At 35.5% G+C, this 24,238-nt stretch overlaps 1 protein-coding gene across 3 annotated transcripts; it reads right to left on the bottom strand.

Moving 5' to 3' along the window:
* Window positions 1–2,212: 2,212 nt before the first annotated feature.
* si:ch211-195o20.7 (cytospin-A) lies at window positions 2,213–23,848 on the bottom strand. Of its 3 annotated transcripts, XM_048191072.1 has the most exons (13): window positions 23,374–23,838; window positions 22,768–22,807; window positions 20,846–20,907; window positions 18,516–18,880; window positions 17,293–17,366; window positions 9,534–9,913; window positions 7,302–7,386; window positions 7,139–7,205; window positions 6,924–7,002; window positions 6,709–6,814; window positions 3,618–3,734; window positions 3,471–3,530; window positions 2,213–2,992 (listed from the first exon to the last, which is right to left on the bottom strand). In XM_048191072.1, exons 5-13 carry the CDS (start codon window positions 17,329–17,331, stop codon window positions 2,903–2,905), a joined length of 1,023 nt encoding a protein of 340 aa, XP_048047029.1. In that variant the 5' UTR covers window positions 17,332–17,366; window positions 18,516–18,880; window positions 20,846–20,907; window positions 22,768–22,807; window positions 23,374–23,838; the 3' UTR covers window positions 2,213–2,902. The 3 variants fall into 3 exon arrangements, with proteins under 3 accessions (XP_048047029.1, XP_048047030.1, XP_048047028.1); XM_048191073.1 differs by lacking the exon at window positions 22,768–22,807 and having other exon boundaries at window positions 7,302–7,383; window positions 23,374–23,848; XM_048191071.1 differs by lacking the exon at window positions 22,768–22,807.
* Window positions 23,849–24,238: the final 390 nt, after the last annotated feature.

Here is a 24,238-nt window from a genome sequence, read left to right as displayed (position 1 = left end):
TTGTAACTTTTGCTATGTACTTGTATTTTTGATACCTTGGCATTAAAAAAAACTCCTTGGTTAATGAATATTATACGTCTGAATAAGCAGCAAGTAAAAACAGAACATAATCAGTATAAATAAAAACATTTATTTATTAATGCTTGTCTTTGGAATATCACTCTTCCTTTAATATCTACAGAACGCTAATATCTGTCAGAGCATCAGTGATGGTTTTGGGTCTCAAAGACAACAGAACAGGATGACATTACAGCTGCTGAATGAATCAGCTCTGCTCCTTAATCAGACTTTTAACAGCGAATAAAACATGTCACACATACAGGGGTAATGATTTCTGTGATTTGAGATTTACAACGTAGTGGTCCATGTCGTACTGTATCTGAATAATAATAAAAGAAGAGCAAACTGACGATGAATCCTGCAATTCCACATGAAAACCAACAGAGGGCAGAAAGCAGCTATAATAAAAACAGGACACTCCTTATCAAACTCACAACTCCTTTACACAAAAACTCGCTCTTCTTTAGGAATTGCTCAGGAGGTCTATTATCCGAACATCAAATAGCATTCCAGTTCATCTCAGAGGGACGAATGCAGGAGCACCAGAAGTAGGCAACCTGCTTGTTTCCTTTTTACCACAAATGCTGACTGCTTAAAGGGTTAGTTCACCCACAAATGAAAATTATGTCATTAAGTACTCACCCTCATGTCGTTCCACACCCGTAAGACCTTCATTCATCTTCAGAACACAAATAAAGATATTTTTGATGAAATCCGATGGCTCAGTGAGGCCTCCATTGACAGCAAGATCATCTCCTTTTTCAATGCCCAGAAAGCTACGAAAGACATATTTAAAACAATTCATGTGAGTACAATGGATCAACCTTAATGTTATAAGGCGACGAGAATACTTTTTGAAGCTTTACAAATCTTTTGTTTCAAATCAGTAGTTTGTATCGTATGGAAGAGGATTAGGGCCAAGCAATAATAAAAAAATAAAACCATCTCGAGATTAAAGTTGTTAAATTTCGAGAAAAAAAGTCGTTAAATTTCGAGAAAAAAGTTGAAATAAAATGTTGAGAATAAACTCATTAAATTACGAGAAAAAAGTCGTTAAATTTCGAGAAAAAAGTCGAGATAAAATGTTGAGAATAAAGTCATTAAATTATGAGAATAAAGTCATTAAATTATGAGAATAAAGTCATTAAATTATGAGAATAAGGTCATTAAATTATGAGAATAAAGTCATTAAATTATGAGAATAAAGTCATTAAATTACGAGAAAATGTCGTTAAATTATGAGAACAAATTCGTAATTTAACGACTTTTTCTCATAATTTAATGACTTTATTCTCAACATTTTATCTCGACTTTTTTCTCAAAATTTAACGACATTTTTCTCATAATTTAACGAATTTGTTCTCGTAATTTAATGACTTTTTTCTCTAAATCTAACGACTTTATTCTCAACATTTTATCTCAAATTTTTTCTTGAAATTTAACAAGTTTTTTCTCGTAATTTAACGAAGTTTATTCTCAACATTTTATCTCGACTTTTTTCTCGAAATTTAACGAGTTTTTTCTCGTAATTTAACGAGTTTATTCTCAACATTTTATCTCGACTTTTTTCTCGAAATTTAACGAGTTTTTTCTCGTAATTTAACGAGTTTATTCTCAACATTTTATCTCGACTTTTTTCTCGAAATTTATCGAGTTTTTAAAAAAAAAAAAATTTAACAACTTTAATCTCGAGATGGTTTTATTTTTTTATTATTGCTTGGCCCTAATCCTCTTCCGTAGTATTGCGTATCAAACTGCCAAAGTCACGTGAACTATTAAAATTCCGAAACACTTATGATGTAATGAAGCCTCGTTTACTGAAATCACGTGACTTTGGCGCTCCGAACCACTGATTCGAAACAAAAGATGCGTAAAGCTTTTGAAATCGGCCATCACTAGATATTGTTTTTTTTTTGCTGCATTCTCGTCGCTTTATAATATTAAGGTTAAACCACTTTACTCACATGATCTGTTTTAAATACGTCTTTAGTAGCCTTTTGGGCATCTGAAAGTGTTAATTATCTTGCTGTCAATGGATGCCTCACTGAACCATCGGATTTCATCAAAAATATCTTAACTTGTGTTCTGAAGATGAACGAAGGTTTTACGGGTGTGGAACGACATGGGTGAGTAATTAATAACGGAATTTTCATTTTTGGGTGAACTAACACTTAAATGGCACAACAAGAAGGCACACAGTCACCATGAAATCAAATTCGACAATTCTTGTATTTTCATGGAATATTGCAGTATTTATTATAATGACTTATCCGTGCACATCAGATTTTTTTTTCTAATTCATGTGCCCTCATAATCTTTAATCACAATGACTTCCTCTCAAGTCCTCACACTTGCAGTGACATCTCTTTTTGTGATGATGTTTTCTGGCACATGAGATTACAGCGATAGCAAACCACAATGATCCAATAATTTTCCAATGAACAAAATAAAAGTCCCGCCCTACATTTTTTCTTGTTCGAGAAGACGTTTCACTGTAATACATCACAATAGAGAAGAAAAGACTATTGCAACCTCTGTTTAATGCGACTTTAAGTTCATTAAGAGCACTTCAGTATTATATGATGAAACAAGCAATTCATTTGTTGCTTGCAATAAGTCAGAATACATGGCAGAGTTAGCAGGCCATGCTAACCAGCCAAACTTTCTTATCTAGTGTCTCAAATACAAACCAGCAGCTAAAGATGAACTTTAAGGTCCACTTTAATGTTGTTCAAAGTTGTGTGCTCCCCTCCGAGGCCGTATTGTTGTTGTGGTGAAATTCTGAAAGCATTCGTGATCACTGTGCAAATGATCAGGAGGTGTACTGTATATATCCAGAGTCTCACATCTCAAAATGTCGGTAGATGCACTCTACGTATTCCAGAACTCTGTGCCAGTCCGGTGCATCATCTTTTAGCATCTCCTCCACCGTCTGAGGAACCACAATGAAACGTTAGTCACAAATGAATGACCACACAAAATCATACTAATATTCATGTTTGTTTTTTTCCATGAATCATGTTTGAGTCATTTATTTGAATCTGGCCAATCATGATTGTTAATACATTCATGTCTGAGGCATTTACATAACCAGTCAATCATCTCTGAGTAATTATCATGTTCAACCATTCATTTCTGAGTCAATTACATATCTAATCAATCATATCTAAATTTTTCTCATGTCTATTCATTCATGACTGAGCCATTTTCATGTCTGGCCTGTCATGTTTTTCATTCTCATGTCTTGCATATTCTGAAGTCAGTACCAATATCTGACAGAACGATTCAAGCTGGAACTTATTAATTGTGCACTGGCTTATTAGTTTTGGTGGATGAATCAGGGTGGAGTAATTATAGGATTGAGGTATGAAATTAAATACAACTGCTTAGAAAAAACTCAATCATCTCACCAGTGATGCAGAGATTCCAAAACCTTCTCCAGTCTGGAATGCTAGAGTGAGGTTCTCTTTCTATGGATAAAACCAAGATCAACATCGTGATAACAACCCTTATGTTAATTTGTTTGCATGCAAGCATGTGTAAGATGTGATTATTACCTTGTTCTCTGGACTGAGTTTGTCAAATGGTATGTGAGAGGGGAGGTAACTGTGATAAATCGCACAAAAGGCCAAACCGTCCACCCAGCAACTGCTGAAATTAGTGATCTCAATATTCTGCAGGAAAGACAGGAGGCAGGAGAACAATAGAGAGACAGATATTCTTACATTAGTCCAATTTTATTGCAGCTTTTTATTGGCCAAGAACCACCCACTTAGACAGGGAAGAGACTGGGTGACTGATTTATAAAGTGGCGAACCACAGTTAGTTTTGTCTTTACATGCTGTTTGGTTTTTACAGTTTATCTCACAATAATATACAGTACAGTCCAAAAGTTTGGAACCACTAAGATTTTTAATGTTTTTAAAAGAAGTTTCGTCTGCTCACCAAGGCTACATTTATTTAATTAAAAATACAGTAAAAAAAACAGTAATATTGTGAAATATTATTACAATTTAAAATAACTGTGTACTATTTAAATATATTTGACAAAGTAATTTATTCCTGTGATGCAAAGCTGAATTTTCAGCATCGTTACTCCAGTCTTCAGTGTCACATGATCCTTCAGAAATCATTCTAATATGCTGATTTGCTGCTCAATAAACATTTATGATTATTTTCAATGTTGAAAACAGTTGTGTACTTTTTTTTTCAGGATTCCTTGATGAATAGAAAGTTCAAAAGAACAGCATTTATCTGAAATACAAAGCTTCTGTAGCATTATACACTACCGTTCAAAAGTTTGCGGTCAGTAAGAATTTTTATTTTTATTTTTTGAAAAGAAATTAAAGAAATGAATACTTTTATTCAGCAAGGATGCATTAAATCAATCAAAAGTGGCAGTAAAGACATTTATAATGTTACAAAAGATTAGATTTCAGATAAACACTGTTCTTTTGAACTTTCTATTCATCAAATAATCCTGAAAAAAAATATTTTGTACAATTGTACACATTAAATGTTTCTTGAGCAGCAGATCAGCATATTAGAATGATTTCTGAAGGATCATGTGACACTGAAGACTGGAGTAATGATGCTGAAAATTCAGCTTTGCCATCACAGGAATAAATTACTTTGTGAAATATATTCAAATAGAAAACAGTTATTTTAAATTGTAATAATATTTCACAATATTACTGTTTTTTACTGTATTTTTAATTAAATAAATGTAGCCTTGGTGAGCAGACGAAACTTCTTTTAAAAACATTAAAAATCTTAGTGGTTCCAAACTTTTGGACTGTACTGTATCTGCATAGAAAATCATGCTAATATGATGATGATTTGTGGAACGGTCTAACTGACGAACTTAAGAGAAGTAACACTATTTTTCAGTTTAAAAAAAATGTTCAAATCCAAAATATATATGAATTATAAGATTTAAGAAATTTATACGATTTTTGTAAATTGTAATGATGAAATTGCACATTTAATGTCAGTTGGAGGGTATGTGACGCTGTAATAAGGGTATAGGTGTAATAAGCCATGGCTTCAGCCTACACCTTTTCGGTTGATTCTGTTTACATTTTTATGCTTATGTAAGTAAATCATACTGTACAGTTATGCAACCGAAATAAACATTTTTCATTTCATTTCATATTTAAATAATGGTGTGGCCGTCTTTATGAATGGTTGTACTGAACAGACAAAAACAAAACAAAAACAAGATAAATAGAAGCAAATATGAACACACTCTGTGATAAAATTAAAAAAGATGGCAGAATATACAAATACGCTACAGTTCAAAAATGTTTTTGAAATAAGTCTCTTATGCTCACCAAGGATGTATTTGATCAAAAATACAAGAAAAACAGCGATATTGTGAAATATTATTATAAAATAGAAAGCAATTTAAAATAACTGTTTTCTATTTTATTTTAAAATGTAATTTATTCCTGTGATGGCATAACTGAATTTTCAGCATCATTACTCCGCTCTTCAGTGTCACATGATCCTTCAGAAATCATTCTAATATGCTGATTTGGTAGTCAAGAAACATTTCTTTCTATGTTTAATGTTGAAAACAGTTGTGCTCCTTAATATTTTTTGTGATCATTTTTTTCAGGATTCTTTGATGAATAGAAAGTTCAAAGAAAAAGCATTTATTTTAAATAGAAATCTTTTGTAACATTATAAATGTTAATTCACTCAAAAATGAAATTTCTGTCATTAAGTACTCATCCTCATGTCGGTCCAAACCCGTAAGACCTTTGTTCATCTTCAGAACACAAATTAAGATTTTTTTGATGAAATCCAAGAGGTTTTTTTTGTTTATCTCCCATGGAAAACAACGTAATTACCGTCATTCAAGGTCCAGAAAAGTAGTAAAGACATTGTTAAAATAGTCAACGTGACTACAGTGGTTCAGCCTTACTGAGTCTGCGTTCTGACGTAGAACCTGGAAGCACTAAAAGCAACGGAGAATGACGGAAGAGATGAATTTGTTGAATAAAGTCGTTATTTTTGTTTTGTTTTTGCACACAAAAAGTATTCTCGACGCTTCATATTGTAAAGGTTGAACCAGTGTAGTCACATGGACTATTTTAACAATGTCTTTACAACCTTTCTGGACCTTGAATGATGGTAATTTCATTGCTTTCTATGGGAGATTAAAAAAACCCTTTTCATCAAGATTTCATCAAAAATATCTTAATTTGTGTTCTGAAGATGAGCGAAGGTCTAACAGGTTTGGAATGACATGAGGGTGAGTACTTAATGACAGAAATTTCATTTTTGGGTGAACTAACCCTTTAATTTCTTGCTATTAAGAGCCTCAAACAAAACCAAAATAGCACTTTAGGAAATCCAGTGACTATTTTATTCTTAATAGCGTTCGTTGTTTCAACCCAGTAACTTGTAAACATGACTTCCAAGGCTTCCTTTTGCAGCCAGACTGATAAAGACCCATGTGAGTCTGACAAGAGCTTTCCAAATTGAGAAAGTGCTATTCAGTTGTGTGTACAATGTTCATCAGACGGTCAGTGAAAGCACTGTGGGTGGTCCGTGCTGTCTAAGGCTGAGACAAGGAGGTGTGTGGCCGACTGCCAAATTTGATCTGTCAGCTATTTCGTTTAGTTTGGTTCACTTCAGTACCTTGTATCCCTGAGTTCTGCCTTGACACCAGCGAAGCAGGGAGTTCCGCCTGGAACTTCCATGAAGCCTCAGCGACCTGAGTCCTGATGGGAAATCCTCCTGTGTCCTGATGGGAAAGGAGGAGATGGATGTCAATTCTCTATTCTTTGACTATCATTCCAGTGTTTCTCATAAACGAATGGTAACGGAAAAAGAGGTAATGGTGTTTGATTCACCTTGTCCTGTTGATCTTATTTGTCACATCTAAACCCGATGAGCTGCATGTTTGTGGGTTTGAATTCTCCACTTTCTTATCTGTTAGACATGCACAGACACGCACTCAGAATAAATCATTTGTGTCCGTATGAGTCTGGTATGCCAGCAAAAGTACAAATATTCAATGAAACCCAATCATCAGGATATTGTGCAAATGAAACCCCTGTTTGCATACCTTTAATGGAGCTGGTCCTGTTGTTCTGCTGCTCTAAACTTACTGCTTGAGTCTTGCTCTGAGGAGTCTAAAATTATTAGGCACTGTTAACCGATTTTTGTTAAATATTTCAGATACATTAAAAATAGCAGAAAAGGGAATATGTTTTACTTTTTCTACTCACAGATTCTGTTGTCATAGTAACGGAGGGTTGGGAAGTACCATTTACAACGACATCAGGGTAATTGGAGGGCAGTCTGCACAGACTTCTAAAAAATGATGGAATGATCCATGAATGTAACATAGGTCACACTGTCTCTTTGACAGACTGTGGGCTGGAAACAATGAATCATTTAGAATCGCCAAACAATGCTCTCTAATCAGATATGTCTGCAGAACTGTGCATTTCTTGATGGAACTCACTCGATGAACAGACAAGCTTGAATCACACTGAATCGGAACTGATTATTTGATTCAGTTGGGAATCAAGAGTACTGTAGATTCCAAAGGTGAGAATCAATTCCACTCAGGGGACTCGACTCCATTCTAACACGTTCAGACGAGACAAATCCACACACCTCGATTTCCAAACTACTACATGTCCGAGAAAAGCCTGAAGAGCTAAAATTGAGGCTTTTGATTCATTTTGAATTTTCTTGAATCTTTTGATTCAGATCACCAACAAAACAGTCAGATCCTGATTTGTTATGTGACTGTTACATCATTTAATCAGTAGGTGGCAATGAGTGAGCTTCCTTTCAATCATTCACTCAACAGATTCTTTCAAAAACACTTGGGCTGCATCCGAAATCACATACTCTCTTGAGTAGGTCCTTTGAATAAGTAAATGTATAAGTAAATGAATGTAATACGGAAGTACTTCATTAGCCATGTTGCCACCTAACAGTGTCAGTTGGAATGGTCCTTGAAAGGGACTTAGGTCACATCACTGCCATTCACAAATCCTATCCCGTTGCCTCATGGGATAGTAAAGTGTCCATCATATGCACACTTCAGAATCTCGCTAGAAGAAGTACGTCATCTGGGTTCTTTTTGCCTACTCTTTTATGAGTAATGTGAATTCGGACATACTTCTTTTGTCACATATTGTTTTTCGCCTACTATATAGTAGGGAAGTATGCGATTTCGGATGCAACCAGTCATTCAAAACCGGAACACAAAGGAGGAAAAGCTGCTAAAAGATATACTGAAATTAAAGGGTTAGCTCACCCAAAAATGAAAATTCTGTCATTAATTACTCACCCTCATGTCGCTCTAAACCCATAAAACCTTCATAAGTTCATCTTTGGAACACAAATTAAGATATTTTTGATGAAATCCATGAGCTATCTGGCCTCCAAAAGACTGCAACGTTATTATCACCTTTAAGGCCCAGAAAGGCACTAAAGACATCGTTAAAATAGTCCATGTGACTACAGTGGTTCAACCTTATAATAATAATGTGTCGGCGTTCTGACGAAGAACCCGAATGCGCTGCACTGTGTGTACAATGTCAACTGTGTAGGAGACTGGCATGAAATTGTTGAATTGTTGAAGTCATTTTTTGTTTGTCTTTTGCACACAAACATTATTCTCGTTGCTTCATAACATTAAAGCAGAACTCAGTAAGATTTGCAAAGCTCCCCCTACAGTTTCCTTCAGCGAATCACACTGTCGTAAATACTCCAAGCGCAGCTCTGGACTACAATGACTACAACGCTCACCAGCGCAGTAGTTTTGCAAATACAGTACAAGAAAGAGGAGGTGGGTAATTTGCAAATACAGTACACTCGATGGAGGTGGGTAATTTTCGAAATTGTCTAATAAAGTCATAATATATACATTGTTTTTGAATTACCGTAAAGCATTTTGTCACTCTCGCGTGAACGTGAACATGAGGCGTGATTGTTTCGGGTCGGTGCAGCTCAAGTTGCAAGTGCTGTTTTCTGGCATGGACGTGCCAGAGGGGGTTTGTGCACGCCTCAAACACACCACTACAAGTCAATTAACCATCGTAAGGACTTAGAAAACTTAAAGGTAAAAAAAGTTACTTAGTTCTGCTTTAAGGTTGAACCTCTGTAGTCACATGGACTATTTTAACAATGTCTTTACTAGCTTTCTGGGCCCTGAAAGTGGTAATTGTGTTGCAGTCTATCAGAAGCCAGATAGCTCACAGATTTCATCAAAAATATCTTAATTTGTGTTCCGAAGATGAATGAAGGTCGGGTTTGGAGTGACATGAGGTGGGAACCTTTAACTCAAGTTAAATAATGGGACCTTATTGTAAAGTGGAACCAGTTTACTTTATATTAAACGTTTATTTTGCACATTTCCATGATCTCAAAATTTGAGCCTTTATATGTTTAAGATCCATTTTTCTCAATTTTTGACAAATTGAAACTTGGATAGTACTCACCTTGACCTCTCTGTAGTACCAGAGATGTGTATTTCTCTTTTTCCCTTTATCTCATCTGTCCACAGATGCTCTTCGGGTCCAGTGCTCTTCTTATAACCCTCCACTTGTTTCTCTAGGCCCTTCAGTGCCGGCATCGCCTGGTGGTTGCCTGTGACCTGCTTCAATTTCTGCTTGCTCTGCTCCAGTTCAACTCTGAGGCTCTCCAGTTGACCTTCGACCTCCCGACGACCCTGTAAGGCATCGGCTAGCTGTGTGCCCATGTCCTGCATTGCTGCTCTTAAAGAACTTAGCTCTTCCTCAGATTCTGCCCTCAGTCTGTCTGAAACCACTAGCGCCACCTTCAGGTCAGCCTGGAATTGCTGCCACTCCTCACGTTCTGCCTACAGAAGGAGAAAACAGTGATAGATTCATATTAATATAGGTATGGTATGTTATATACATATATTTATATAATATATTTATTACTATATTATGGATTTTTTATTATAAAATAATTTAATTACATGCACACATGTAGGTCAAACCAGTACACACACACACACACACACATATATATACACACTATATTGCCAAAAGTATTGGGCCACTTCCATGGCCACAGGCGTTTAAATTCAAGCACCTAGGCATGCAGACTGCTTCTGCAAACATTTGTAAAAGAATGGGTCGCTCTCAGGAGCTCAGTGAATTCAAGCGTGGTACAGTGATAGGTTGCCACCTGTACAATAAGTCCACTCGGCCTGCACAGAGTCCTGACCTTAACCCGACAGAACACCTTTGGGATGAATTAGAGCGGAGACTGTGAGCCAGGCTTCTCCCCAACATCACTGCCTGACCTCACAAATGCGCTTCTAGAAGATTGGTCAAAAATTCCCATAAACACACTCCTAAACCTTGTGGAAAGCCTTCCCAGAAGAGTTGAGGCTGTTATAGCTGCAAAGGGTGGGCCAACTCCATATTAAACCCTACGGATTAAGAATGGGATGTCATTAAAGTTCATGTGCACATAAAGGCAGGCGTCCCAAAACTTTTGGCAATATAGTGTGTGTGTATAATTAATATATATATATAGAGAGAGATAGAGAGAGAGAGAGAGAGAGAGAGAGAGAGAGAGAGAGACTGATACATAATTAAAATACTGTATGATAAAATAGAAAATATAACATTGAATTATATATAAATATTAAAATATACACTAGGACGACTGGTCTTTGAAAGCAGAGCAGTAGACTAAGGATATGAATGTTTTCCTCTTGGATAGAGTTGTAATTCAGCTGTGAGTTTATGAGGTCAGAAGGTTTGTTGTGAATCTCACTGCTGTGGTGATCATACTGTGCTGCTGTCCACCTCTCACTGTTTGCTAAACACACACTCACACACAATATGCTTACATTAAACTTCACTCGCCTCTTTTGAGGAATTTGAGATGGTACTGCACGTCTCAGCAAGATCAGCAACATGTCTAACTTCAAAGGTATAAAACGTATCCTGTACTGTTTACATACAGTGGTCCAGAGCTGTGTCATATTTACTCTCACACAAACACACACACAGAGGAATCTTACTTCGCTTGCAGTCCTGAGCATGTTCTGGCAATAAAGTGATTGCTCAATAGTAAGTTATCAAGAAATACAAGAGTGATTCCCAGGCATGATAACACATATGCAAGATACACAACATAATTTAATAATCACAATCTAATCTATTTCTGTCATGACAACTCTCGGAGTGTTTGCCATGGTAATGGCTATGACAATGTTGATATGTTTGGTCTTGGCGGAATAGATCTGCTTCGCTGCTGCTGCTTTGATTGCTGCTGCTGCTGTTGATTATTGCTATCAATTGCTAACCAATCATCTGTGTCCTATAGATAATGATGTGATTACAAGCAGGTGAGTTAAAGAACCTATTAGCCTGCGCATTTAGAGTTTCATGACAGAACTTTGTATTCTTTCATCATCACTTTCATTTCTTGTCTTTCTCTTTTTATAACTGACTGAAACTGTCTTGATTCCACCAGAGAGGAAAATGACTTAAATGAAAACAAAAGTTATCAAATCCTGTTGTACAATCCTGTACAATAATATAAAGCAGACAGAAAAAGGTAAAATCAATTAACAGGCAAAGTCATTTAATACAAGAGAGGTCAAAAGTGGGGGAAAATTCAAAAACTGTATAAAAAGAGTTATTGGTAACACTTTACAATAAGGTTCATTAGCTAAACATTAGTTAATGTATTAACTAACATGAACTATGAGCAATACATTCGTTACTGTATTTACAAATCTTCGTTAACGTTAGTTAATTAAAATAAAGTTGTTCATTGTTTGTTCATGTTAGTTCACAGTGCTTTAACTAATGTTAACAAGATATTAATAATGTATTAGTAAATGTTGAAATTAACATTAACAAAGATTAATAAATGTTGTAGAAGTGCAGTTCATTATTAGTTCATGTTAAATAATGTAGTTAACTATTGAACCTTATTGTAAAGTGTTACTGAGTTATTAAGATGAAAGGGTGGAAAACAACTATGTAAAAAACTTTGAGAAAAGATACATGAGACCAACTGGAAGTCCGCCAATTATCAAGCTAATTTTTGTGGGGAAAAAGAAAAGAAAATGCATTAAACAAAAATACTAGTACAGAATGTTAACTTCAACCGAACTTATTCAATTACATGACTCTGACTTCTATAATGATTATTTTAATGGAATTGCAATGTAAGCATCATAACAAAATATGTAAATACATTATGACACTATGTATGTTAGTATAGGTCAGTTGTTAGTTCCTTAGCCTGAAAAAGGTTGAAGACCCCAGCTGCGATTAAACAAATAACACTGAAGGAGGATGGAATTAGAGTAGGAGGAAAGAGAGAGCAGGGAAAGTCTCAGGACCCTCTTCATCACTCTGAGGCCTCCAGACCCCAGCTGGAGCTGATTACAGCAAGACTTGCTCTGACGCACACATACAAGTCTATCTGATATTGAAACACAGGCATTGGAGTGTATTTCTGTGCTTTTCCTTTTTATCAATAAACCCCTTTAAAACATTTGGCAAAGCAAAATTGCCAGTTGTTGACTGCACACTTTGTGAAACCTCGAGAATATACTCAATTGTGCAATCAAGTATTTTATGCACTACAAGTATTGTTTTTTTTTAAATCTGTAAAATAACTTATTAATGTTACATTTGAATTTTCAAACCAATATTGAGATCCACTTAAGGCTGGAACACACTACATGACTTTTAATATCTGAACAGATTTTAAAACACTAGGCATCATATACTAAACGACTGAGGATCACACACTTCATCAGACTTTTCAGTGCTTCTGAATGCAACAAACACAGAAATATGTGCCTCGTTGCTAGGAGATGCGTGACAAATAAAAAAACAATATGTGTTCTAAAATTAACTCAAAATATAAAACATGTTCGATATTCTCAGACTGGACGAAATCAGAATCTGAAGCTAAAAAGAGTCTGTGCCCATCATACACTACACAATTTTCTGTGAAATCTGTCAACTCCAACTGGCCAAAATCTGCAGACTGCCTCTGACTTTCAGCAGCTATTCATGGCAAAAATCTGGGCAAAAGTTGTGTAGTGTATTCCAGCCTTAAAGAAAAACAAAACAAAACACAAGTGATAATTAAAGGATTAGTTTACCCAAAAATGAAAATTCTGTCATTAATTACTCTCATGTCATTCACCAGTAAGACATTTGTTAATCCTCGGAACACAAATTAAGATGTTTTTGATAAAATCCAAAGGCTCAGTGAGGCCTGCATTGACAGCAAGATCATTTCTTTTTTTAATGCCCAGAAAGGTACTAAAAACATATTTAAAACAGTTCATGTGACTACAGTGGTTCAACCTTAATATTATAAAGCAACGAGAATCCTTTTTGTGCACCAAAAAAAGAAAAAGAAAAAGACTTTATTCAACAATATGTAGTGATGGGCGATTTCAAAACACCGCTTGATGAAGCTTCGAAGCTTTACGAATCTTTTGTTTCGAATCAGTGGTTCGGAGCGTGTATCAAACTGCCAAAGTCATGTGAACTATTGAAATTTTGAAACACTTATGACGTAACGAAGCCTCGTTTACTGAAATCACGTGATTTTAGTGATCCGAACCAGTGATTCAAAACAAAAGATTTGTAAAGCTTCGAAGCTTCATGAAGCAGTGTGTTGAAATCACCCATCACTAGATATTGTTGAATAAAGTCGTTATTTTGTTTTTTTGGCATGCAAAAACCACTGTAGTCACATGAACTGTTTTAAATATGTTTTTAGTAGCTTTCTGGGCATTGAAAAAGGAAATGATCTTGCTGGAAATGCAGGCCTCACTGAGCCTTTGGATTTCATCAAAAATATCTTAATTTGTGTTCTGAAGATGAACGAAGGTCTTACGGGTGTGGAACGACATGAGGGTGAGTAATTAATGAAAGAATTTTCATTTTTGGGTGAACTAAACATTTAAGAAAATAAGTCCTCAAAGAGTTGATAAGAATTTTCTGTTGCAGGAGAGATTTTCATGCATTTTTCCTTTTCCTATTAGCCTGTTAAAATCCTGAAGCAATTGGCCCAAAAGGACACTTCATTTTATTGATGAATAACTGAGTGAAACCACATTAACACATGTTGGCAATCACCCAACCTTGTTAAAGTCATTAAATTCTGTCTTTCTCTCTCTGCTCACACTCATCGCTTTCCAGGCATCCCGACAGGACAGAAAATGACCCCACCTCTCTCTCTGAAAAGTGGTGATGTTTTAGACATCAGCTCATTGACTCAGAGGGATTTCTAAGGAAGTACCACACCCATCTCAGATGATAAGAAGTTGTTGCTCTTTTTTTGGGGGCTTTGCACAGTGTGTGTGGGGGTGGGTAGAGTGTGACTCTCTCGCCCTATACTTGACAACCCCTCTCACTGCATAATCACGACACTCTTTCTTTGCACACTACTACACACACAGAAAAGTGCCCACAGACAAGTGCGTCTGACACAATGGCCTAATACACTGTGTAAAGCTTTTTCCAGCCAAACCCAAATCCAGTGTGTGACTCCAGCATTCAGCGCAGTCCATCTGGAACTGATCCGCCAGCTTCTTATGTTCATAACGTGTGTATGTGTGTAAGAGTGAAACAAAAACTGTGGATGGAGCAACCCACCACCACTCATCAAACACACACACACCCATAACAGATTTTATGTTCTGTGAGTACAGTCATTGTTAGCACACGAAATGTAACATTTTAGCAATGTCCAGCGGGGCGAGAGAGAGAGCTTGTTCACATTGTGTGAGAGATTCGGGTCAAAATGCAACTGGGAATATTACAAAGAGTGACTCATAGATCTTATGAGTGAATATGAAAGTTGTGTGGTAATGTGCAAGAAAGTCACTGAGTATGTTTACATGCACAGTTATGAGGTACACCGTTTTTTACGTAGTCAGATACAGTCATCATATGTCTAAGTACATGACACAGTGCTTAACCAAATATTTGAAGGAATTAATACACATTGCTTGTCGTCAGCTCTGTGTATCGGAGCAAGCGCACAACGCAGAGGCTAATTGTAGCATGATAAATGTGTACACATGATGGACAAAGTCAAACTACAGTTGCATTATCAAGGTCTGTTAGTTCAACTGCAAAAACGTTTTAAAAAACTTCGCAAAAACTATGATTTCTGACTGAAGCGTCAATATGACATTTTAAAGTCAAAATTAACAGAAAATTGCGAACAACTTTTCTTCCTTATTGTGTCATGTATCAGAGTGAAGTGGCTTTTAGGAAAAAAAAAAAAAAAATTTAAAGTGGGAATTTATTGGATCGTTGCTTGGATAATTGCTGCAATCTCATGTGAGTGACAGGTTCCTGGAGCGGATAGCGTATTGTCCCGCCCTCGTGTCGATGCACATCAAGGGGTCTTTCCGAGGTGGAGGGGAATTAATGTTTAATGTTTTTGATTAAAGATTATGACGGAACATTAATTAAAAAAATAATGTTGTACATGGATATATCATTTATATTAAAGTCTCCCTGTAGTCAATAATTTTATCCGTTAAAACTCATCTTTTATCACCAAAATTACATATTTAAATGATTTTTTTTCTGTGAAAAAAATTCTTAATGCCTTAGAATAGCTTGAATGTAACTCTACACCCTTGCCTCATTTAATATACAAGGATCTATGATTATGATAATTAGCCCCGCCTCCACTCACTCGCACAAGCTCAGACGAGATCCACTCGGTCAACTTACTGAGGTAAACACTGCACAATGTTATCACTTTTTACAACGTCGGACACATAACGGTAATTAATATGATTAGTGTTTTGCTTGACTATGTTATCAAACAGCTAAGAATGTATATTATGTTACACAAACCATGTTCACTTTCACAAATCAGACAGTTGTCTTCTAACAATCATATCCTTAGAAACGCTTTGAACAACTCAGAACTTGAGTGGAGAAAGGCATATAGATCATCATAACATCGTTATATACATCATACACCCGCCATATTGCTAAATCAAACCGATTTTTTATATCAACAGAAAAATATACCAGGAAAACCTTCTTTTGAGACTCTTGCGCGATCAGTTAATGATATGCTAATGCCTTCTGGCACATTGACATGATTGGTTACAAGGTAGTATGTGACATCAGAAACACCAGCGATTTCAAACCGTGGGTTTGAGACTGTCTTTGGTTCACTGCAGTTTTAAAGAGAAAATACTCAGCAATGGTATTGACTTAAGAATTTGCACATGGTTTGTCTTAAAGCATGTTAAAAACACCAGATAGACATATAAACAACATTAAAAACTTGATTTTCGCCACAGGGGGTCTTTAAACACTGCATTGTTCCATTAAAGAAATAGTCAATTTTGACTTGGTGACCAAAGACCAATTATTGCTTTAATCCAGCTGAAGTGCACGTAAGTGCACTTAGTAGTTGACTTGCATTTTAAAGATATCTGCACTCACAGAAGGCTGGGAAGGAACACACTCACTCTGTTGTTTGGTCAGTCAGTCGTTACTTGCTGACTTCTACTATCACAGGGTCCAAACAAAAAAGTTTTGTTCTTGCAGCAGCTGAGCAGAATTCCCCACATCCCCCTCATTATGTCCCGTTCACTCCCTGTTTCCATCTGTGTCTCAAACACTCCTACTTCTTCAGGCCTGACACCCTGTATAGCTGCTTTGTGACCAGGGCACTGTTCTGTTTTTAAATGTTGCTATAACTAATAAACATTCTCTTTATTCTATATTAATTTTGTTATATAATTTATATTATTTTATAATGCTCTGGATCAATGCTATTCAGAAATCTCTGCTAGTCTGAGAGAAATGCAACAATTTCCTTTGCTGTCCCTCTCTTTCTTTTTTTCCCCCTTCTCCATCCCTCCCTCTTTTCTGTCAAAAACAGATTTTATTTTTATCAGATTTTTTCTTGAGACTACCAGATTAGGCCCATGTTAGAACCCTAAGATAAACCACTGACAAAAACAATGTCCATTTCTCAACTATGACAGGAAGGGAGTCATTTGTAGGATTGCATGTCCCATAAGCCTTTGCTGAAGCTGACAGACTGTTATCAAACCCTCCCTGGCTTGCACCTCTGGGAACAATGTTACTTCCTGTTGCATTTTCCTGTCTTCAAAAGAGGGAAGTTTAGAAACCAAAGTGTCAAGCACAAACTGAGAGCACATGGATGGTACAAATAGAGGCAAGTGTGATTCACCTGAATCTTTTCCTTACAACTTCTCAATTCCTCCTTCATCTTCTCCCTCTCCACCAGAAAACATTGTAACAGATCTGAAAAACAATATTTATCACATTATATATATACATAATATATACATATTATACATAATAATACAAGTATTTGCTAAGCACACAATAAAGCAATAACCCACTAAAGAAAGTGTATCACTTTAGGTTTACCGCAGTAGTAAAATCACCTCAAACAGCTTATTGTTTTTATAAAACCACAGCTACAGCAATATGATAAAAGTGATACAAATGTTCAATATACAATAAATTAATTAAAATCTATAAGGGTATTAGTGGTTCTCAAGAGTTTTTACATTGGATATCAAATGGCAACCCAAAAAGCAAATGAATCAATGAATGAATTAATAAGTGAATTAATTATTTAATTCACTGTCTGTGGCTACACTAGTTTTGTTCATGGTTTTCAAGAATGTCATGTAAGCTGTCCATGTTGACCAAGTGATTTGCCAACAACAAAAGATTTTAAAATTTGATGTATTCTCTTCCTTTGTATAAAACAAGCCATAATAAATATGCATGCTTATATGCTTTTATTATTTGCATTTTTTATCCTCCTTGCTGCAAATGATCAGAATATACCAGCAACACCATGTGAGAACCACAGATATACTGTATATAATACATTAAGAATGTATTATTATGTGCGGACAGTGTTGGGTGTAATGCATTACTAAGTAATTAATTACTGTAATTTAATTACTTTTCCTTATAAAAAAATAATGTAAGGGATTACAGGATTATTTTTTTCTATAGAACAATTCTATATAACACAATAGTGGATTAAAAAATTTAAATTTAACGTCTAATGTTAAAATGTATGTTTTTAATCTGACATCTCCCTTTAAATACTTTGGTCATTATGCAATTTTATTTATTTGAAAGATTAAAAGGGCAGTTTCATATCTATCCTTGTATTATTAAACTGGTCGAGGTTGATATGGGATTTAGAAAGTAATTAGTAACAAGAAATGGAATACTTTTTAAAGAGAGCAATAGTACAGTAATATAATTACACTGTTAAAGATGTAATTACTAGCTAGTAATTAACTGCTTTTTTAGAGTAGCCCAATACATTTCCTAAACATGTTTACGAGTGTATGCCGTTCGTTTAAATATGTGCATGCTCTAATTTATGAATGAATCAGAGGACATAACGACTGTCTGACTCACCATTCAGTATGTGTGTAGATTCTTCAGAGTTGTTGAGCTGCAGTGTGTTCAAACACTCCTGGAGGAGTTCTGCGTCCACTTCTGTGTCTCCATTGACACACACGCCTGACGGATGAGACGCCAGACTAGGTGCTTGTGTTATCTCATGTTCCTCCTCAGCATCTTTTGCAGGCCCTGTCCTGATGTCCAACAGCGAATCATTCTGATTGGTGGAGATGCGTGGTGGACTGAGAGCATCTTGAGCTGTTTCAGGGGTGGCTGTGCTGTGCAGTTGGAAATGGACACCAGCTGAGTGGTTGGTGACAAAGTAGAAACAAGACTATATGGTGAGGTGGGAGGTGTTTCATATGTGTCCACAGCAGCGCCTGTAGAGAGACAGAGGAGGAGCTCTCAGAACTCTTTAAATAAAACATTACCTGACATCATAACTTGTGTGTGTAGATTAGTCTGTCACAGAAATTAAACTTTATTTCCGTTATACATGGGATGTTCAGGATGTGGTTAATATTCATGGTTTTAGGGGACTAGAAGACACTGCCTGGGTACAGAATTATGTGACTATCAAATACAGCACAGATTTGACTACCGAGTACAGATTTTTTGTCTCTCCATTTAGATAGAAGACACTACACTAAAAAAATAAAAGTTGAGAAAATTTAAAAATTTAAGACAACAAACTTCAGATTTTTGAGTTTTCTCAACTTGTTTTTGTAGATTTTTTGTTTTCTCAACTTTTTGTTGTATAAACTAAATACAAGTTGAGAAAACTCAATCTGCTGAAGTTTGTTGCCTTAAACTTTTAAGTTTTCTCAACTTTTGATTTTTTACAGTGTACTACCACTGCTTTCCTAATCACATTTTTTCTTGTTTTCTAACAAAATATCTAAAGATTCTTTAAAAGAAAGATTCAAGAAAATAATTTTTGAAATAAATATATTTTTAAATATTAAATAAATAATAATAATAATCCTTTACAAATCCTTTATATAAGAAAAATATCCTTTATCCTTCTGCCCCCTTTTAAGTGCATCTTTTAAGCATATTGTTTTCCTTCTCAGTCAACTCTGTAAGAATTCTGTATAGGACATAATAACTAGATCTTGCATATATTTTTTTTGTTTTTATTTTCAAATTATATTGTGAGTCTGTGGAACAACTTTTGAAACAACAACATTGTATCTAATTCCTGTTATGTTGCAATCAAAAAAGAAACATTTTTTATACTAAATTTTAAAATTTTGGCAAATATCAACTTAAATTTATGTCAGTTCTTATTGTATAGCTTCAGAATACTTGTGCACAAGTCATATGGACTATAGGTTTATGACACTTTAAGGGCTCGTTCACACAGAATATGTTTTTGCTTTGAAAATGCAAGACGCTGCAGTGGAATGGGGAAAAAACGCAAGGTCTTGAGATGCGTTTTTTAAGATTTTAACTTTTTTTGGAATGCAGTTTCATACGTGAGACACTGCAAAAGACGCAAGACGCGAGCGCACCGGTCAAACACGTCTGCCTAGTGCGTTGACATACTGTAGAAAAAGAAATGAAAAGTATCGCGTAGGAATGGAAAAATTCGTTCTGATGTGTGAAAGGCCTCTGATGTTGCTTTTACATAGGCTACTTTTTGAAGCTTGAAAGCTCAGTACATTATTATTAAAGGAACCAGCAAACAATTCAAAATGTCTTCTTTTGTGCTCCAAAAGTGAATCATACAGTTTTGGAACGTCTTGAGGGTAATCATTTAAGAGAAATTTTAGTTTTCTAAAATAGGCAGGTTTCACAATTTGCTTTTTCTGAATACAAACCAACAGGAGCAGATCAGATTGAATGTGTGTGAGTGTGTGTGGGTGTTCTTCATTAAGAAGCCTTTCTCGTCTCCCTGGGTGGGAAAGCTTTGCTGATTCAGTAAGTCTGAGGGCTCTGGACACCACCAATAATAGGGAAGAATGCACAATACAGTATGCCAATAATGACTCTTTCTCTCTCTCTCTCTCTAATACATTTAATAACTGTCCTGCAGTTCTTTCTTTTACAATATCTGACAGTCACATGCCTGTATGCTTCACACACACACACACACACACACACACACACACACACACACACACACACACACACACACACACACACACACACACACACACACACACTCTTTTCCTTATTCCTTAATTTTTTGTTTCTATATCTCTCTGTCTCTGCTGTTACTTTATCTCTTGTGAAAAAATTCCTCTGTAGCTCCCTGGTATTGAGGGTTATTGTATCAGATCTCAATAAAACACTAGGCAATTCAAATATTTGTATATGTGTGTTTGTCAAAAACTAGTTACCTGAAGATCCATGTCGTTCTTTTCCAGAGTTATTCCCCATGTTACCAACAGCTTATTTCACTCTAGTGAAGAGTAAAAAAAAATTAATACAAATCATTTCTTTTCTTGGTTACACTTATTTCGATGGTCAACTTTATCATTCTATTAACAATAAGTAACTTTGCAACTACATGTCAACTAACTATCATTAGAGTATTAGTAGACTGTAGACCGTTAGGTTAGGGTTAGTAGTTTGGGTTAATATCAAAACTCAAAATATGCCACTCCCATATCTAAAATACATAAGATATTTTACAGTACGCAATTCAACTCAAAAACAATTATACAGTAGAAATCATAAACACTGTCTGTTTTCATAAAGGATACCAGTGCCCTTCCTCACAAAACTCATCAGCTAGCACAGCTGTATCATTGTTATAATGTAAAATGGCTAAAATATCTCAATACAAGCATTTCAGTGAAATAAACCTTTAACCCGCAGGGGAAAAATCAACTTGCGGCAACAAAGTAGCCCAATTCCTTGGTAAAACTTGGAGACAGACTTGGCAACCCTGATGTAGTTAGTCAGAATGTCTGTTGGGGCGCATCAAAATGAAGTGTTAGCAGACATTAAGCAGACAGTTTACCAATACTCTAATGACTGGTAGTTGATATGTAGTTGCAGTTACTTATAGTTAGTAGAATGTCTAAAGTGGACCATCAAAATATAGTGTTACCCTTTTCTTTAGCACCAATTCTCACACACATGCGTCCCATGCATTCTTTATTCAATATCCAAATATCAGTGGTGCTGACACATGCATCAGCTCAAAAGATATAACAAGATTGTGCGCTAGTATCTCCACTCATACTCTTCCAGATCTCTGAGATATTCAGAAAGCTCTCCAACTACTGGTAGGGCAATTTGAATGAGGTTTGTGGTAAAGTTTGCATGAAAATGCAAAAGGCCCATGGACAGCACTTGCTAAACTTACACTGAGATAGAGCAAATAGATTAGGGAACAACATAAACTTGTTCCAGTGAGTGGGAGAGATAAGACACATAGGCTTGAGTAGTGTTGTAGTACTTGAGACCGGTCTTAAGACCATTTTTTTGAAGGTCTTGGTCTTGTCTTGGTCTCGGCAACATTTAAACTTGTCTTGATCTCAGACTAAAAGGACTCAGGATTTATTTCAAGACCGGTCAAGACCACAATTGCCGTTGCATTGTCTGATTTCTTTGTTAGCATCATTAATTTGATTGGATGTAAAACTTCCTGCTTCAAATGCAATCAATAACTTATTTCTAATTTCAATTATTTTATTACTGTTATGCCAGGTCAGAAATCAAAAATATCACCAAAATTAATGCCCACAAAATTCAAGATAATGGCAAAACAGTGCTTGTATAAGATCTTGATATTAACATGATATAATTAAGCAATATCACAAGAAAGAGGGCTGATGTTTTACAAATGTTCAATAAACAAAATTTGATTTTTAAAACATTAATATCTACATTATTTATGCATTTGTAATTGTACAAATTCAGATGCAACTTCTGTTCCACCTCTGCAGATGAATTTTGTTGTGATTTCAATTGATTGGTAACAGCTCTATATAGTGTCTTATTATTCTAATTGTAATTATTGATTAAAAATAAGCCACTTTTTAGGCCGTAAATGTTTATCTATCAGATGAATCTGAGGAGTGCTTGTCTGGTCTCGACTCGGTCTCGACTTGCCTTGGTCTCGGTTTAGGTGGTTTTGAACACTAGGCTTGACAAACTTGTTTTTTTTAGATATATTCATAGTTTTCTACTCTATTTGGTCGTCATGTAATATCAGGACTGATGTTGGTCTCTAATGAACAGCACCTAACAATGTTATTACACCACTGTTTGTTCAACAAGTAAAAGTAAATTATATTGTTTGCATAATTACCTTTTATAGGCATTCAATCTGAGGTGAACAATGAAGGATTCTGAACAGTCAGAGACAACCAAAACATACATGGAAATAAAGTTGCGCCCACTTTGTTTACAAAGGAACATAAATTATAACAATTTTAATCATTATTAACAGTAGCTAGGCTAATACTAGGATACTAAAAATAATAATAGCCTAATAATAACGTAAGTTACATTATTTTTTATTGACTAATATTTTTGTAGTCAAATTGATTAATATTGTTGTAGTCTAATACAAAAAGAGAAAGAAGACGTTTAATAAATCAACGGTTTACCATTTCGATCACTTCTAATAGGCTAAAAACGGTTAACTCAGCCCGTGTTACAACACTCTCCGGTCTCTCCTACTTTAAATAAGTTTAATGAACTAGCAACTTTAAACCAATATAATGAAGTACCTAATAATAACGACTTCAAACCAAGATAATAAAACAAGGAAATAACATGACTACACGGACAGAGAGCATCACTATAGGAGAAAAGGACCGCAAATCATTCTTATATAAATTAAAAACATATAAAAACACCTAGCTATACGATGTATAACAAGTATAATGAATCGTTTCTGTTGTTTACACACCTTATTGAAGATCTCGTGTTCACCAAGACTGACTTGGAAGTTTCACATGTTGTCGCTGCTGAAGTCGCACCTCTTCACGGACGAGAGCAGATCATGAGCACACTGCAGGATGTGACTATGAATCCCGGTTAAAAACTGTCCTTTTGCCCCCTCATGAGGACTGAGCGGTAGCCTACTACTGAAAACAGCGCTAACTACATCTAAAGCATTATGATTTACTGTCCTGAGCTTTTGAAGGAGCGACACATCACAAATAACATCCTGTGTAAACACCCTTCAGGTGACTGAGTTACTTCTCAGGAGTCACGTGCGAGAACATTCCCCTCATTAACATCAGCATTATTAAGGGTTTATGTTCAGTCCGAGTTGTGATTTATAGAGCTTAACGAATATGCAGCCTGTCAGTTGACCATAACCTCTGACCTGATCCTAATTTAAAGGCTTACCTTGAGCACTGAGCAACACAAGTTTAAGATTGTTTAGCTTATCTGACCTACTGTAGGCCTACTGATATGCCACAACAAGTCACAACAAAAAAAACTAGACCATAAAAGTCAATGGCTCTTAAATAAAAAGGCTAGGAAAAATTAAGTTAGTTCTTTATTTGCATAAAATGTAAATACATACACAATACTTAGCATTTCTTGTTTATAAGATACAGTGTTATCAGAATGCTTACAACTACAGCCATATAAAAACAGCTAAAAAAGATTATACATAATACAAAACTTACAATCATCCCAATTGTGTGCATTTAGTTTCATTCTGTGTGCTGTATACAGTACTGTTTTAAATTATCTATATAGAACAGATGAACCAGCTTCTGGCTGTATGTTTATATCTCACTAACAAGCCCTAGTAAATA

Source organism: Megalobrama amblycephala, linkage group LG5, assembly GCF_018812025.1.
Source record: "Megalobrama amblycephala isolate DHTTF-2021 linkage group LG5, ASM1881202v1, whole genome shotgun sequence".
In the NCBI taxonomy this organism is placed as follows: Eukaryota; Metazoa; Chordata; class Actinopteri; order Cypriniformes; family Xenocyprididae; genus Megalobrama; species Megalobrama amblycephala.
This window is presented reverse-complemented; position numbering and strand designations above follow the sequence as displayed.

Coding starts and splice junctions, on each gene's coding strand:
- si:ch211-195o20.7 (XM_048191072.1), bottom strand. CDS start 17,331: ATGAAGGAGGAATTGAGAAGTTGTAAGGAAAAGATTCAG. Junction 6,815..6,923: donor AATAAGATCAACAGGACAAG/GTGAATCAAACA, acceptor CTTTCCCATCAG/GACACAGGAGGATTTCCCAT. Junction 2,993..3,470: donor TTGGAATCTCTGCATCACTG/GTGAGATGATTG, acceptor GTGGTTCCTCAG/ACGGTGGAGGAGATGCTAAA.